Genomic DNA, 15,006 nt, shown 5'->3' with positions numbered 1-15,006 from the left:
TACACGTCTAACTTCTTAAATGAGAAACTTAGTAACCATTATAATTGTGGGTTAAACAACTATTTTAACTTTTAAATAAAAATGTATGCTACAAACTAGTGAAAATACATTACTCAGTTTTATCATGTATATAATACAAAACTTCTTCAAAGTTTACCTACATTGGAAACACACAGTCACGAGTTAATTATGGTTAATATATTATATTTCGAAAATTGAAATGATTTTATGAGATTATAGACATATGAAAAGATTATTATCTATCATAATTAATCATATATTGAATTTCTTATTTATACTATTATAGTACATACATCACCATTACATCATGGTAGATATTTTTTCATTGTTATCACAATAAAACTCACTTTTAACAGATAAAAATTTAAATTTAAAATAGTTGCCTTAATACTTAAGTCCGTCAAGGAACACTATATGCTAGTATTGTTTTAATTTTACTAACACATATAATGGAAAATTTAACTTTCAGAAGAATTCACAATTTTAAAATGTTCTTAATTTAATTCAAAATTAAAAGTTAAAAAAGTTCCAAAAATAATATTCATACATTTAATAATTTATAAATAAAACAATTCACTTTAATATTAAAAAAAAAAAAAAAACAATAAAACGATTAGATTAAACTCAACGTACAATTGCTGTATTGTGTGTTGGCAACATAGAAACAAAACATGCGAATATAAAGTAAGGTATGCTTATGCATATCTAAAATTTCTCAAGATTACATTTTGGCCTAACTATAATTTCTGTGTGAGTCAAATTATTTATTTTTTATTTTCTTTAATTAATCTTATTGACCAGGCAATGGCAACTATGATAATAAATTGTAGTAGATTTGTTAGGCAGCATTTTTATTTAATATAGAAATAGGTACAATATAAATACAAATAATTGAAGTACAAACTTAGTGTTATTAGGTACACCGTACAAAATATTCATAACATAATATTAAGTTATCATAGGTAAATCTGAGGATTTAATTTTTCGAACGTAGCAAGAAGAAATTTTTTTGTAATAATTCTATAGTACAATATATATTGGCCAGCTGAACATTTTTTTTAGGCTGCCTAGTTGTTACCATATCTTTCAAAAAGTTTAAACGACCCTCCTAGTATAAGTCTCTTAATTTTTACACAATACAACCAAATTATTATATTATTCTTTATTACAATGTATTTATGTGACAAGACTATTTTGATAGCACTAATAAATGTTTTTTGGTTTATAAATAAATAAAATGAATAAATTCGAATTATTTTTGTAAAATTTTTATTAAAATAATAGTTATTGCTTGAAATGTTTAAATTATATTTTGTTATCATGCTAAAAATATTTGATTAACACAATATTGTCAATATCTGTAAAATCATAATATAATTTTTTTTTTTTGCTTATTCTAATTCTTCACTTTCTATTAATTTTTCTTCAGTTGGAACTTCTGGAATTTTATCTGAAATTTTAAATAAATAAATTCAATTTAATAATGATAATATTACAACTATATTTTGTACTGATTGTTTGAATCAAATAATTTATTATAATTGTTTTAAAAATCATATAATCTATAATCTCTTATTTAAATTTAAATTAAATATATAAAAAAATAATTTTACCTATAACAATTCCACTTTTATCTCCTGGTCCATCATCATTATTTTCTTTCTTAAATTTATTCACATCTAAAATATATTAAAAGTTAATGTATAAAAAGAAAATAGTAAGTACAAATTTTAAATTATGATTTTTATACATTCATGCTAAGACGTCACTCTTACATAACACACTATTTAAAAATATTAATATATTACATAATTGGCATACTAAATATAATAGTTGTAAATGTTTTTTTTTATGTATATTCAACAAAATAATTAAATTAAATTAAAAATCAATGTTTACAAATATAAATCATTATTTTTACTATCAATTAATTATAATTTATGCCCATCAACTATAAATTTAATTTTATTGTCAGTCTGTGTAAATACTGAATATTATATAAAACATGTTTTAAAAATTGTAAACAGAACAACTTTAATTTAAATCAACTATTTGATTTTCTTTCATAAATCTTTTTTTGGTGTGGAATCATGTTGTATTTGTGGCAGGTAAACAAGAACAACTATAATATATTTATTGGTGCACAATCTTATAAAAGTGTACTTTTATCTTTTGCTGTATCGCTAAATAGTAAAATATTCGGTATACTAATTTTATTCAGTGTTAAAGAACGTGAATACAAATTAACAATTTTCTAATAATAATAAATACATTACAGAAAAATGTTTACAATATTTAAAATTGCATACATAAAAAAAATAAATATAGAAAATAATTTCCAGCAATAGCTTTTAAAAGTCATTGTAAAGACTGATTTTACTTTAAATAATTAAGTTATAAGAGGCTGTAATATGTCAGAAACACTTCATATTTTATTATAATCATGATAATTTAAACATAATATCTTTCAACAAGTTAAATACAACTATTTTTTTTATTTTAATTAATAAAAATATATTGCTAGTATAGTAGTATACAATTAGTAATGTTACACTTTTATATGGATACTATATTTTAACTAATTCTCAATATTATTAACTGTAGATAATAGCCATAGCAGTTGTATTTTAATACCTTACAGACAATGGTAATTAACATTCATGCAAATGAGTAATATTATTAATCATTAATTAAATTTTATGTCATTCTTACCAAATTCTGAGACATCAACGCCAAGTAATCTCAAATAATGTAATCTACATTCACCATTTACATAAGCTTTGAGAGTTGAAAACCCTTTCCAACCAACCAGCTCAACTGGACAATCTTTGTCTACCATGTTCAAAATACAACTACCAACACCTATTAAAAATAATTTTATCATCAAATAAAGTTAAATTACTAATAATTGAGTAATTTATTGCAAAGAGTTAATTACCAAAATTTTCTAGTATGTTTTTTGTGGCCGGGTCTAAAGACGTAACTTCAACTGTAGGATTTTTCAGTACAGTTATCAAATCAGTACGTGTTAATTGTAATCGTCTTTTTTGTCCTATATAGGAAGATATTCCAGCCAAACCCTTAAAAAATTATGAAATTTTAATAATAAAATAATCTATGTATACATTGAAAATATATTAAATAAGTATAAAGTAATTAAGTTAAGTAAAAAAAAAACAAAAAAATTTGATTAATTACCTCTTGAGCAAGCCTAAAGTTACATTGCATCGATTTATTATCACAACGGACAAACGTTTTTACACCAGTATTAATAATCTATAAAATAAAAATATAAATGTATATATAACAGTATATTGTAATTTATATAAAAATATTTATACATAATATCACAATACTATAAAATGTTAACTTGGAAATTTTTCATAGTTAAATATTAGAATACAAAATATTTTTATTTTTTTAAACTAAAATAAATATTGACCTAAAACCAAACTTTAATGATCAATAACAAAAAAAAACCACAATAAACTTATCAAAATTCTTCTGAAATCTGGCTATTCTCATCAACCGCTATAAATATGTACAGATAAATTCATTGCTTTGTTATATCAGCTACTTTGTTAAGCGTGTAACATAAATTTAAATAATGAAATAAATAATAATTATAATGCTTACCTTAACACGGTCTTGATTATTCTTTACAATATCTTTTACAGAAGTTGAAGTAAAATAAATATTTTTTTTTTTACCAACAGAACATCTTGTAAGTAAACATTGAATAGGGAAATCATTGAGTTCATAAAAATCTCTGTTAAAATAAAATAATATATATATTAATGACATACACACACACACACACACACACACTAATTAATATAAATAAGATAAAATTCCATTACTGTATTACCGCTCAAAATAATATTTAACATGGTATACTAGTAACAGTTATCCTCGCATGACCTATTTAAGGTTAATCAGATTTATTTTGTCTGATTAATAAATTAATTGTTACGTAAAAATTTTCTGTCCAATATTTATAAATTGTTAAACTTGATAAATGAAAATACAATTAAGTACCTAATTTCTGGCCAAACAGGATCATCAACACTTAAAAATATAAATGGATCTTCTTTATAACCTTGATATTTCCTTTTCTTTGGTTTTCTCTTATAATTGTTGACTTTTACTTCATTCTCAAGTTCATCAGTTTGCTTTAAACTTGTTTCCCACGGCAATGGCTTAATTTTTTCCATAATAGCTACAAAAAACCCTCCAGTATCTTGATGATGAGGTAATATACGAATACTATAATTGAATTACAAGTATTAAATAAATGAAAATTTTAAAGAACAGAATACAACAATTTTATTTGTTTTACCATCTATCCAAATTGAATAAATTTTCTTTAAGAGGAAACATTTGAGGCCTAATTTGAGTATTCCATTTTTCTGGAACTTCTTCAAAAGTTTTATATACATCCAAATCCTTCGATACAACTATCCACTGAGAAAGACCATTAACAGTTTTTAATCCTGGGAGTTTATCACTTGCATTTATTATAACAACACTACCTATTTTACATGAAATGATTTATAAAATTATTATACAATATTCAGTTATTTATTATTATATATTATTGATTATTGCCTATTGATAAATAATTAACAGTTTAATTATCAATAACTTTACAAAGATGTTATTATATCAAATAAATAAAAACTTATTCAAACCCCAACCAATAATTTAATAATAAATGTGCTGACACAGTACATTGGTATAATACTGGTATGAATTTGAAACATTTATATTGTCACAATAAATACAGAAAAAAATTATAAATCAATATTTTAAAACATTAAAAATAACTCATAGTTATCAGCAATTTTTTTTATGCTAAGAGAAAGTAATGATCAATTTAAAATTAATTAGAATTAGTTTAAATGTAATACTACAAAAAAATGACAATATTATGTACAATTAAATCTATACTAAATAATTAAAATACTTAGTGATACCTTGAGCTTCTGTCATCATACGCTGAACTACTGCTTCATTTTCAACAGGATTAAATGAGCAAGTGGAATAAACTAGACGTCCTCCAACATTTAACAATTCTAATCCACGCTTTAGTATACGAAACTGTATTCTAAAAAAAAATGTAAAGTACATTGATCAAATAATTTTTACTTTTGAGTTATAAGCAAAATAAAACCAACCCATGTAAATTGTTTGCATTTCCAGGACTCCACTTAGTCCAAATATCTGCATTCTTTCTTAATGTACCATCACCGGAACATGGTGCATCACATAATATTTTATCAAATTTTAACATAGAATGTCCTAGAAAAATATATTACTATAGTATATTAATCATAAATATAGTATCATAGTAAATTAATTTTGATTATTATAAACAATTGATCATTAGATTTTTGTTTTGCTTAAATAATTTGCAGATTATGTTTAATAAATAATAAATAATAATAATCAAAAAAGATTTAAATTAAATTACTACCAAACTTTGAGTAAATAAAATGTCATAAATACTATTAAAATTTAATTTATATTATTTGCATTTCTTCTAACTGTTAAATAATAAAATATAAACATACCATTTTCATCCAAGTTCATGATAGGTAAAACTGTAGCATCGTGATTTGTAATAAGAACATTTGCACTATTTAATCTTTTAGCTTGATGAACTAACATATAACATCTTGCGTTATGAACATCATTGGCCATAACTAATCCATCTACATTAAAATAATGTTGGTTAATAAATAATCAAAATAATAACTCATGAAGGATTAAGTTGAAACATTTATTTTTTTTAATTTTATTTACCTGGAACTGAAGAATTAGAACCTGAATAAAGAGCTTCAATAAGTTGTGCAGTTTTAGAACCAGGAGCTGCACACATATCTAATACCTAAAATAAATTACAATCATTTTAATCCTAAGACATATAAAAATGCAAATGCAATATTTATAGATAAAATAATTATAACCTTATCACTTGGTTTTATATCCAATAGTAAAGGTGGAATCATACTGACTGTTTCTTGTCTAGAAATATTGCCATTTCCGGTTTCAGAAATTAAAAAATTATGTAAACGGTAGTAGGCTTCTGAACCACGAATATCTTTACGAGTAATTTTCAATTGCCATCCCAATCGTTGTGGGTACCTGTATACATTTTAATTGACATAATTTTATATTAACACTTATTGATAGTAAAGAAAAATAAATGTTACACTGTATTTATATTATTGAGTAATTTAAATTAAACAAACCATGGTAAACAAAAAGGTTTGCTGTTTTGTTGTTCATCAGTCAGCTCTCCTTTGAGTAAATCTGTAAAAAAAACTCCTTCAACCAATTTTAACAGTATTTTTGCTTCTACATCACAACTAGCAGTAATACGAAATGAAGTAGGCAAGTCAGTTTTTAATGTTTCTAAAAAAGTGTTCCATTCATCTTCTGGACAAACATTCTGCATCTAAAATTAGATAAATAATATACATTATAATGTAAATATAATACAACTTCCACTTATAAAATATTTATCATTATATTGATGTTTTTATAATTTTACTGCTATGTACTTAATCTTTACGATTAATATCTAAATTTGTATTGCGCCTGTTTTATTTCATGATCAAAGATAAATAAATAAGTAATATATAAAAACATAATATTACAAATTTTCTTAAAAATATTACATATTATTACCTTATAATACTGTACGAATTTTTCATTTTCTCGTATTGTTGTTTCATAAGAACTACGATTATCTTCATTATGATTTTTAGTATCTAACTGAAATCAAATACATTAACATAAAACTAAGTAAAATAAATGGTAAAAGAAACATGATCATAATTTATTGAAAATATACACTTAATGAAATCTTTTTATCTTGATTAAAAATAAATAAATTAAATTAAAAAATTACTCCTTCTTTCATTTTTCTTCTTCTTTTCGCAAAACTCGCATTTGAACCACCATTTCTCCTGTTACCCATTGTATTATAATGCCAGAAAATTTGGGTATAAGCCTTAAATTTATGAATACAAACAATAAGGAATAAACAAATAAAATAACACGTGTGAGTGTGGAATTCAAAAAAAAAAATTAACTAGTATCACAGCATACAGTTTCGACATTACTATCAAATATCAACGCTTTTTATTTTTGATAACAACATATTCACACATACACATCTCTACGTAACTGTTACACATCGTTCACTGAGAGAAGTGCGGTATTCTCAATTTTCAAATTGTTGATGTTACTTATTTCAAATACGTAGGTACAAGGTACATTGAAAACACTTCAACACATCTTATATATCTTATAGCATTTAGTTCTATGATTGTACATCAATATTCAATCCAATATGTCAAAACAAATTTTTTCATATTATAACATTATATTATTTATTTATTAATTTATTATTGTTAACAATTATTTATATTTAATATTTACTACAAAAATAAAAAATATCATGGAGGTAAATTTTAAAGCATGTCATTCAAAAAATTAGGTAACACTAGCAAATCAAATTATATTATAATTATTATACTTACTCACCTAGCTATCTGTACTGAAAATACTAAATAATTATTTTTTAATCTATACAAAGAAAAATATTGAAGTGTCTCTATAAGCGGAAATTAGGTGAAATCGTGAAATTACTGGGGGAGCTAAATATTATAATTTTATGTTCATTACGAATCGCGAACGAAAAGTCCGGATTCAGTTTTTCTAGTCAGACAAAAAATTCCGAAAATACAAAATATTTTATATAACTAATATTTATTTTAAAAGTTTAAAAATGTAAAAATGATTATAGTTTATACACATATTATATTACTATGTTATTTTCGTATAATTAACAAAAATATAACGGAAATCCACTATAATTAAGGCACCTATAGTAATGACAAATTTATATTTTTTTATTATATTAGATATATACTATTTTTTATTAGTTTTAGTTTAGTTGACGTGCTTATAAATAAAATATAAAATAAAATAAATTAAAATTAATAATAAATTATATAATTTAAGAAAGTAGAAAAAAATTATAATAATATAATGTGTATAATATATAATGTCTACAAATATTTTTAAATTTTTAAAATAAATATTAATTATATAGAATATTTTGTATTTTCGGATTTTTTGTCCAACTATAAAAACTGAATCCGGACTTTTGACCGATTACCGTTCATTACGCATATAGCCATATAGATATTACTGACTACTGTATTAGAACCACTCACGATTATTAATTAAGCAAGACAATTTACAAAATTTGACATAATAAACAATCTAGCCATAATAAAGTAAAAAAAAAATCGGGTGCATTATTTTAAACGTTTTAAAAGTATTCTAATTCTAATCAGAAATTATTAAGTTAAATTAATTGAATTATGACCAATTGAATACCTGTTCAACAAAAAAGGCTAAGTATATAACATAATAAGTATAATATATTTTTTCAGTACCTACAATATATCAATTTTCATTAGAAAAAGTATTAACTATACAATTAATTATATCTATAACAATTAATTATTGCATATATAGGCACTTTATAATTTTTAGGGCCAGGGAAGCTAAGTTCTGTAATTTAAACTTATGAGGGGACTTAACTGCGTCTTTATTAATTATTTGACCGACCAGTCTTCTAAGTATATGATCCTAATTTTACGAATATTTACAGACAGGTATAAAGCCGCATACGACTGTAAAGAGTAATCTAGATTCTTTACTGAGATTTACCCGAAAATGTTTGTATTATTCCTATTCGAATAAATAGTTTTTAAATTTTAAGTTATTAAACTTTATGTTAACTAAATACCTTAATATAGTCTAACTAGTTTAGGGTAATAAGAATAACTAATAAATCTATAATTTTGGTTAGGAAGATATGGGAACTATGATATTTTCAAAAGTTATAACTAACCTATAGGCTATTATAATGTATTAGTTAACAAATACTTGTTATAAATACATATATTGGATATTATCCATTCTATAAAAACCCTAAAGTATTAATAAATTAATTACTTTAATTTTATCATTATAGAAATAGCCCCTATATATCCAGATCTTTCAAACCTAAAATAATTTATTTCTTTTATTATATAATATTACTAGCGGCTGATGTGCCTCGATTTCAGGCGTTATATATAATTATATGTCAATAATTTACCCTCCTAACCTATATAGACAGAGGTTTGGTTCCATAATTCGTTTTTGAACTTTATTTGCGATAAGCGTTAAGTTAGGTTGTGTTCAACAAACGGTTATGGGACGTTATAAATTAAATGGATCACCGAATATTTTACAAGAAAACATTAAAAATGTTTATGTTTTTTTATCATACAAATTAATGATAATGTGTGTAATCAACGGGGAAGTTAAATTTACACGCATCTAAATCTATCGGCTTACAGGTAGGCAATCCACGACGATGTGGGTGGTACACGGATGAAATTGTATTTCTATTATATATTATGTGTATGTCACATATCCGGTTCTTTTTTGAATGAATAAAAAAAATAAGTAAATATTAAAAATGGTAATTGTGTGTCTAGCTATCAGTCCTTAACCGATGCAAGTTGACATCTGTGCTGGGCAATTCACCTATACGGTGGATTGTTATATCTCATCCTGACATCGAAAGTCTGATGCTGTTTTGTAAGAAAAAAAGTTAAAGTCGAATACGTGTTAAAACTTAAATTAAGTTATCAGATATCATCGGAAAAAATCCTTTTAAAAATTTAAACAAAACTAAACCTTTTATGTATTTTTTTACATTTTGGAATCGAACTAACAACTAGGTATTGTTAAAATAGTCTAAATATATCGTTTATACAAGAAACTATGATAATGATATCGTAAATTTTTGATTAAATTATGAAGTATTAATATTATTTTTACTTAATTAATGATTAATGACTAAGGCTCGGATTTATATGTATTTATGAAACCAAAATATGTATTTTACTAATGTGATTTATTTATTAATATTTAATTATTTAATATATCCATATGAGTTTCTAATGAAACAAATTATATTTTAAATAGTAAAATTATTTAAAAAAACGTGATGATAGACACAAAAATAAAAATAAAACACACATTATTGTAAAATCAATAAATTCATCACTCTGTTCAGAATCTAAAAAGTGTTACAAATTATAAAATAGAAATAAAAACAGCTAAAAAAAAGTAAAAATTTTAATTATCTTGATTACAATTTATGATAACAGTCATTTTGAAATTTTGAATTTCAAAAGATCTTCGATTTGGTCGTAAAATTGCCTTATACTGACTAAATGATCTTTTGGTTTCCACTGATGTTATTGGACTGTATTGCATTTTGACTATGTCTGAAGGAGTAAGTAAAATCTACCGTAAATTAAGTTCAATAATTGGTATTATTTTGTTACTATGTCGTACTTTTGGATACTTGGGAAGTTGTTTGTATTGAAAAATACAATCGTACATAATTAATAATTATTAAAATAATCGTTAATGAACAAATTGTCAAAATATGTAGGAAAAAATGAAATTATTGAAAAATATGTAAAAACATGTACTTATGGCAAATTATGTAAAAATATGTAAAATAAAATATAGTTAACTTCATTGGAAATCCCTTAAAACGAATTTATCAAGTCACAGTAAAAATATATAATTACATATAAATCCAAGCCTTATTAACGACTATTGACTACGCTAAAATTGTAAATTGTGATAGGTAACTCAGTAAAACGGTAGGTATACTTCAAATATCACGCAGAAGATAAAAATATTAACAAAATTCAGAATTAACATAAAATATTAGTTGCAAGTTTCAATTAAATAACATAATATTAACAATTCTTATATATTATATATATTATATAAAAACAGTCGTGGTCCAAGTCCGAGTCCACTTTAGCTAACCTTTAATTTGAACTTTTATTTTGCATGCTTTTATTAAAACATTTTTTAGCATTTTTCGGACATTTTATTCGTTTTAATTCATATTTGTAAATTTACGAGTATAATATAGTATTTAAAGTCACAAGTACAACCGAATGTGTAAAATTATTATGCAAGGAGAAATTAAAAATTACTTATGTATTTACCTAATTTAAAAATATGTAAACTCAAAATCCACCATTTTTTTTTGCATTATTGTTTTTAACATTAAAACTTTTTTATGGGATATAGTATAAATTTAGTCTGAACAGACCTATAGGGCTATAGGGCTATAGGTAATACATTATAATAATTTTCCCCAGCTTATTTTTTTTTAATTTGTGGAGAATATTTTAGCAATGGTCTATTCTAGAATTATAGATATTAAATATAGGTATACAACTAACATTTATTGGGATGAAATTTAATTGAGTCCAGTTTACTTTTAGTCATTAGTGTTTGAATTGAGTTCGTTGAACCTTATTACGTCGTACCTACACGATACGCAACGATATATTTGTAAACGACTCGATGGTGCGGTAAATTCATTCAAAATTACCAGTTTCTACAGTCAGTGGCGGTTCTAGTGTTTGATTCTGAATTTTTGGGGGGGGATAAACATCACACAATTTTTTCAAAAATATTTTATAATATATTTATTCAAGTTAGTGCCATATATTACCCACATTAGTCAATAGTGCAAAATATTATACAAAATAAATATATATTTATATAATAATTACATTTTATAAATCAAATTCTATAATTTTTATTTTTATTTTTAGTATATCTATCTATAACTTTATCTATACCTAAAGATATGTTTCGATGAATGTGCATGAGAGCGAGGTTAGGTTAAATTAGGTTATAATTATCTATTGCTTTTTACGTTTTTTCTAAACTGAGATCAAATTATGATTTTTTTTTTTTTTAATGGTTAATGATTTTATATTATTACTGCTGTTATTGATTTTTATATGACCATATTATGTTTGATATAATTTGACTTAAACTTCCAAAAATATAAAAATACCTATTGGGAATTGGGATGTTATTTTAAAATTGTCCATTAAAGTGAGATTAAAAACATTTACAAATATTGGTGTTTTACTTAAATTTATATCTATATAACTATATATTATGCATTATGTATGCCTAATGTTAAAAATAAAAATATATTTAATTGATTAAATTACCATATAAAATTATTGTATAACGCAGGTAAAATGGCCTACAGTAGTGTAAAAAATTTTAAAATACATAATATGCACTATATTTTTTTGGCTTTTGAAGTTAGAATTTTTATACAATTTGTCAAAATTCCATATTAATAATAGAAACTTAATTCCGTCTCCGTTCATTCCGTTCACAATCGTTTTTTATTGTATATAACCTAAATGGTTTATTGTAATCATTGAAAAGAAAACATTAATTATAAAAACATTTTTTTTTTTTTTTCATTAATAATCTAAATTCTAAAGTTATAGTATAGTGAACACTTATTGAAATAAAATAAAGAGTTTAGAGTAAAGAAATTAATCAAATAATTTTAAATTTAATATGCTGAAATAATACGTACCATTGCAATGTAAATTGCTAGCCGGAGGTTAAATTTTTTCAATGGTAACTATTTTGGTCGTTTGTTCGCGTAAAATGACTGTGGTAAAATGAAGTTACAAGCGTCAAGCATTAAAACGATTTTACTCTGAACGTCTGAACACGATAGTCGTCAAACGGTCAAACATATTAAAGATAAGAAATCAACCAAATTAGAAATATGTATAGAAAATCGGAGAGTCCCTATCGGAAAACCATTTTCATACTACAATACTACATACTATAGTGTAATACGCAAAAATATAAGATAACAACGAACGAGAATTTACAATTAAATGATATCTAGTATACTAGTATAATATATTATTATAAACCGTAATAATAAAAGCGTATCATATTATACATATTATATTATTATTAAATCCGGCTGTATTTTTTTTGGATTGGGGGGTATGGCCTCCTGGCCCCTCCCCTAGAGCCGCCACTGTCCACAGTTAAGTCGAATACATCGTGAACACAAAATCTATAATGAGTGAAACTGTAACATCATGGAATGTATGTTGAATAAAAAACAATTTTAATTAATATGGTGTAGTGTGTAGTGACGTATTTAATATGATTTTATCAAAGGGGGATATACGTCGGAAAACATATAATTCCCTCCGTGGGGGGAATACATTTAAAATCACCACCGTTTCTCAAAAATTTTGAACATGTTTATACTCATTATCAATAAATACCTACTCAAAAATAAATAAAACTGTATTCTTTTGTTTTGAAGATTTATTATTCATAGTCAATTTTTTATAAAATGGAAAAAACCATAATAATACAATAGTAGTACCTATTGATAAATATACAAATATATATGTAGGACAATAGTAAAAAATAGTAAAAAATAATGCACTAGCCAGTGTTCCAAACTTAAGAGTCTTGGGGCCTCAATACAGCTACTAAAGAAGGGTCCTTTTTTGATACTTGGCCGGGGGCCTGGAGCACGAAGGTAAAGGATGCTAGTCATCATTTTATAATGAGTAATGAATTATTATGCTGGATTAAAAAAAAAAATTAATGCAATAATAAATATTATAAAAATAAGTAATAACTCGTATTTTAGTGTTAATGTGTTAATGCAGTGTTTCCCAACTTCTTAACCTTTGCAGGAGCTTGAACGTTTTGTGGAAACCCCGTATAATTTTTGTAGCTTTTCTATGTTCAAATCATAATTCAAATCAAAATTATCATTAATTAATATATATTTTCTCAAATTTCTCACGGAACCCTTCGCATCGGCTGGCGGAACCCTTAGGTTCCGTGGAACACCAGTTGGGAAACACTGTGTTAATGTGTTTTATTTGTATTCTATTTAGTTACTATAATTTATCGTTTAGAATAGAATACCTATTTATATATACATAATACATGCCTTCTGCTTTTGTCTTGCAATATGTTTTGAAATAGCAACCAAATGCTTATTATTAAAAACATGATAATGGCCGGATCGTTACTGACAATAATGACGACTGATGGAATTTTACGATATATGATACGAATTGTTTTCAATCATAAACATATTTAGCAGTAGGTTGTGTATTGACTACAGGCATCGGCCATAAATCATAATATATCTAAATTCTTAATATTACAATATTATAATAAAATGTAGCGTTTTTAATAATTTTATTCTCTATTTCTGTAATATATGTACAAGTACGACATTATTAAACATATCAGTAAAAAAAAATACGAAAGGGATCTATCCCCCATATCCCCCCCGTAAATACATCACGTCTATTTTTGTATACTTGTCAAGTTTAGTTATTTTTTATAATAACATTAAAAAACTAAAATGTTCTGTATTACATATTATGGATATTAAATTATTCGTAATATAATTAATAAATAATTAAAAACATTATTTACCACAGTAACAAAAAGTTGGTAAAAATTTACAGCACACATCTCTAATCCAAGTAACATTTCGTTCTCTGTGTATCGAATCCTTCGAGTGACTTGGTTTCTTCTTATAACAAGCATAACGAGTGCTCGCAAATCCATCACTTATACTAGTGCGGTATATCAATTTTTTTTTACGTTATTAATATTAATGTTTTTAATGTTGTCTATTGAAGATACTGGCGAAGAATTCAACAAACAAAATTTCCTAGTTATCTCAGCTCATAAGCCAAAGCCATCACCATAAGTCCCGTAAACACAAACAATGATATAATATAACATGTGACTATTATTGTATAATGTCAAACAATATATTTTTTTTATTTTTTAAATTTTATTATTATCAATGAAAAATATAAGTAGTACTCACTAGTATTAGGTAGGTATAGTATGTAGGTATACATAACTAGAGGTTACTTACTACTTATAAGATTAAGTCACAGGTATGTAATAGTAATCAGGTAGAATGGGATGTACAAAATCACGTTTGTTTATACTTTATACATTATACATAGGTCATACGGTATA

At 24.3% G+C, this 15,006-nt stretch overlaps 1 protein-coding gene across 2 annotated transcripts; it reads right to left on the bottom strand.

Moving 5' to 3' along the window:
• Nucleotides 1–1,384: 1,384 nt before the first annotated feature.
• LOC113556645 (tRNA (cytosine(34)-C(5))-methyltransferase) lies at nucleotides 1,385–12,618 on the bottom strand. Of its 2 annotated transcripts, none has more exons than XM_026961728.1 (16): nucleotides 12,545–12,618; nucleotides 6,715–6,801; nucleotides 6,276–6,481; nucleotides 5,991–6,168; nucleotides 5,827–5,911; nucleotides 5,595–5,735; nucleotides 5,199–5,322; nucleotides 4,998–5,128; nucleotides 4,361–4,553; nucleotides 4,060–4,287; nucleotides 3,658–3,790; nucleotides 3,220–3,297; nucleotides 2,960–3,101; nucleotides 2,734–2,883; nucleotides 1,635–1,700; nucleotides 1,385–1,471 (listed from the first exon to the last, which is right to left on the bottom strand). In XM_026961728.1, exons 1-16 carry the CDS (start codon nucleotides 12,545–12,547, stop codon nucleotides 1,413–1,415), a joined length of 2,004 nt encoding a protein of 667 aa, XP_026817529.1. In that variant the 5' UTR covers nucleotides 12,548–12,618; the 3' UTR covers nucleotides 1,385–1,412. The 2 variants fall into 2 exon arrangements, with proteins under 2 accessions (XP_026817529.1, XP_026817528.1); XM_026961727.1 differs by lacking the exon at nucleotides 12,545–12,618 and adding an exon at nucleotides 6,938–7,115.
• Nucleotides 12,619–15,006: the final 2,388 nt, after the last annotated feature.

Source organism: Rhopalosiphum maidis, chromosome 3, assembly GCF_003676215.2.
Source record: "Rhopalosiphum maidis isolate BTI-1 chromosome 3, ASM367621v3, whole genome shotgun sequence".
NCBI classification, from domain to species: Eukaryota; Metazoa; Arthropoda; class Insecta; order Hemiptera; family Aphididae; genus Rhopalosiphum; species Rhopalosiphum maidis.
The sequence above is the reverse complement of the archived record's forward strand: the minus strand, read 5'-3'. Positions and strand labels throughout refer to the sequence as shown.

Coding starts and splice junctions, on each gene's coding strand:
- LOC113556645 (XM_026961727.1), bottom strand. CDS start 7,006: ATGGGTAACAGGAGAAATGGTGGTTCAAATGCGAGTTTTGCGAAAAGA. Junction 6,482..6,714: donor AATTCGTACAGTATTATAAG/GTAATAATATGT, acceptor ATCTAATTTTAG/ATGCAGAATGTTTGTCCAGA. Junction 5,912..5,990: donor ATATAAAACCAAGTGATAAG/GTTATAATTATT, acceptor AATTTATTTTAG/GTATTAGATATGTGTGCAGC.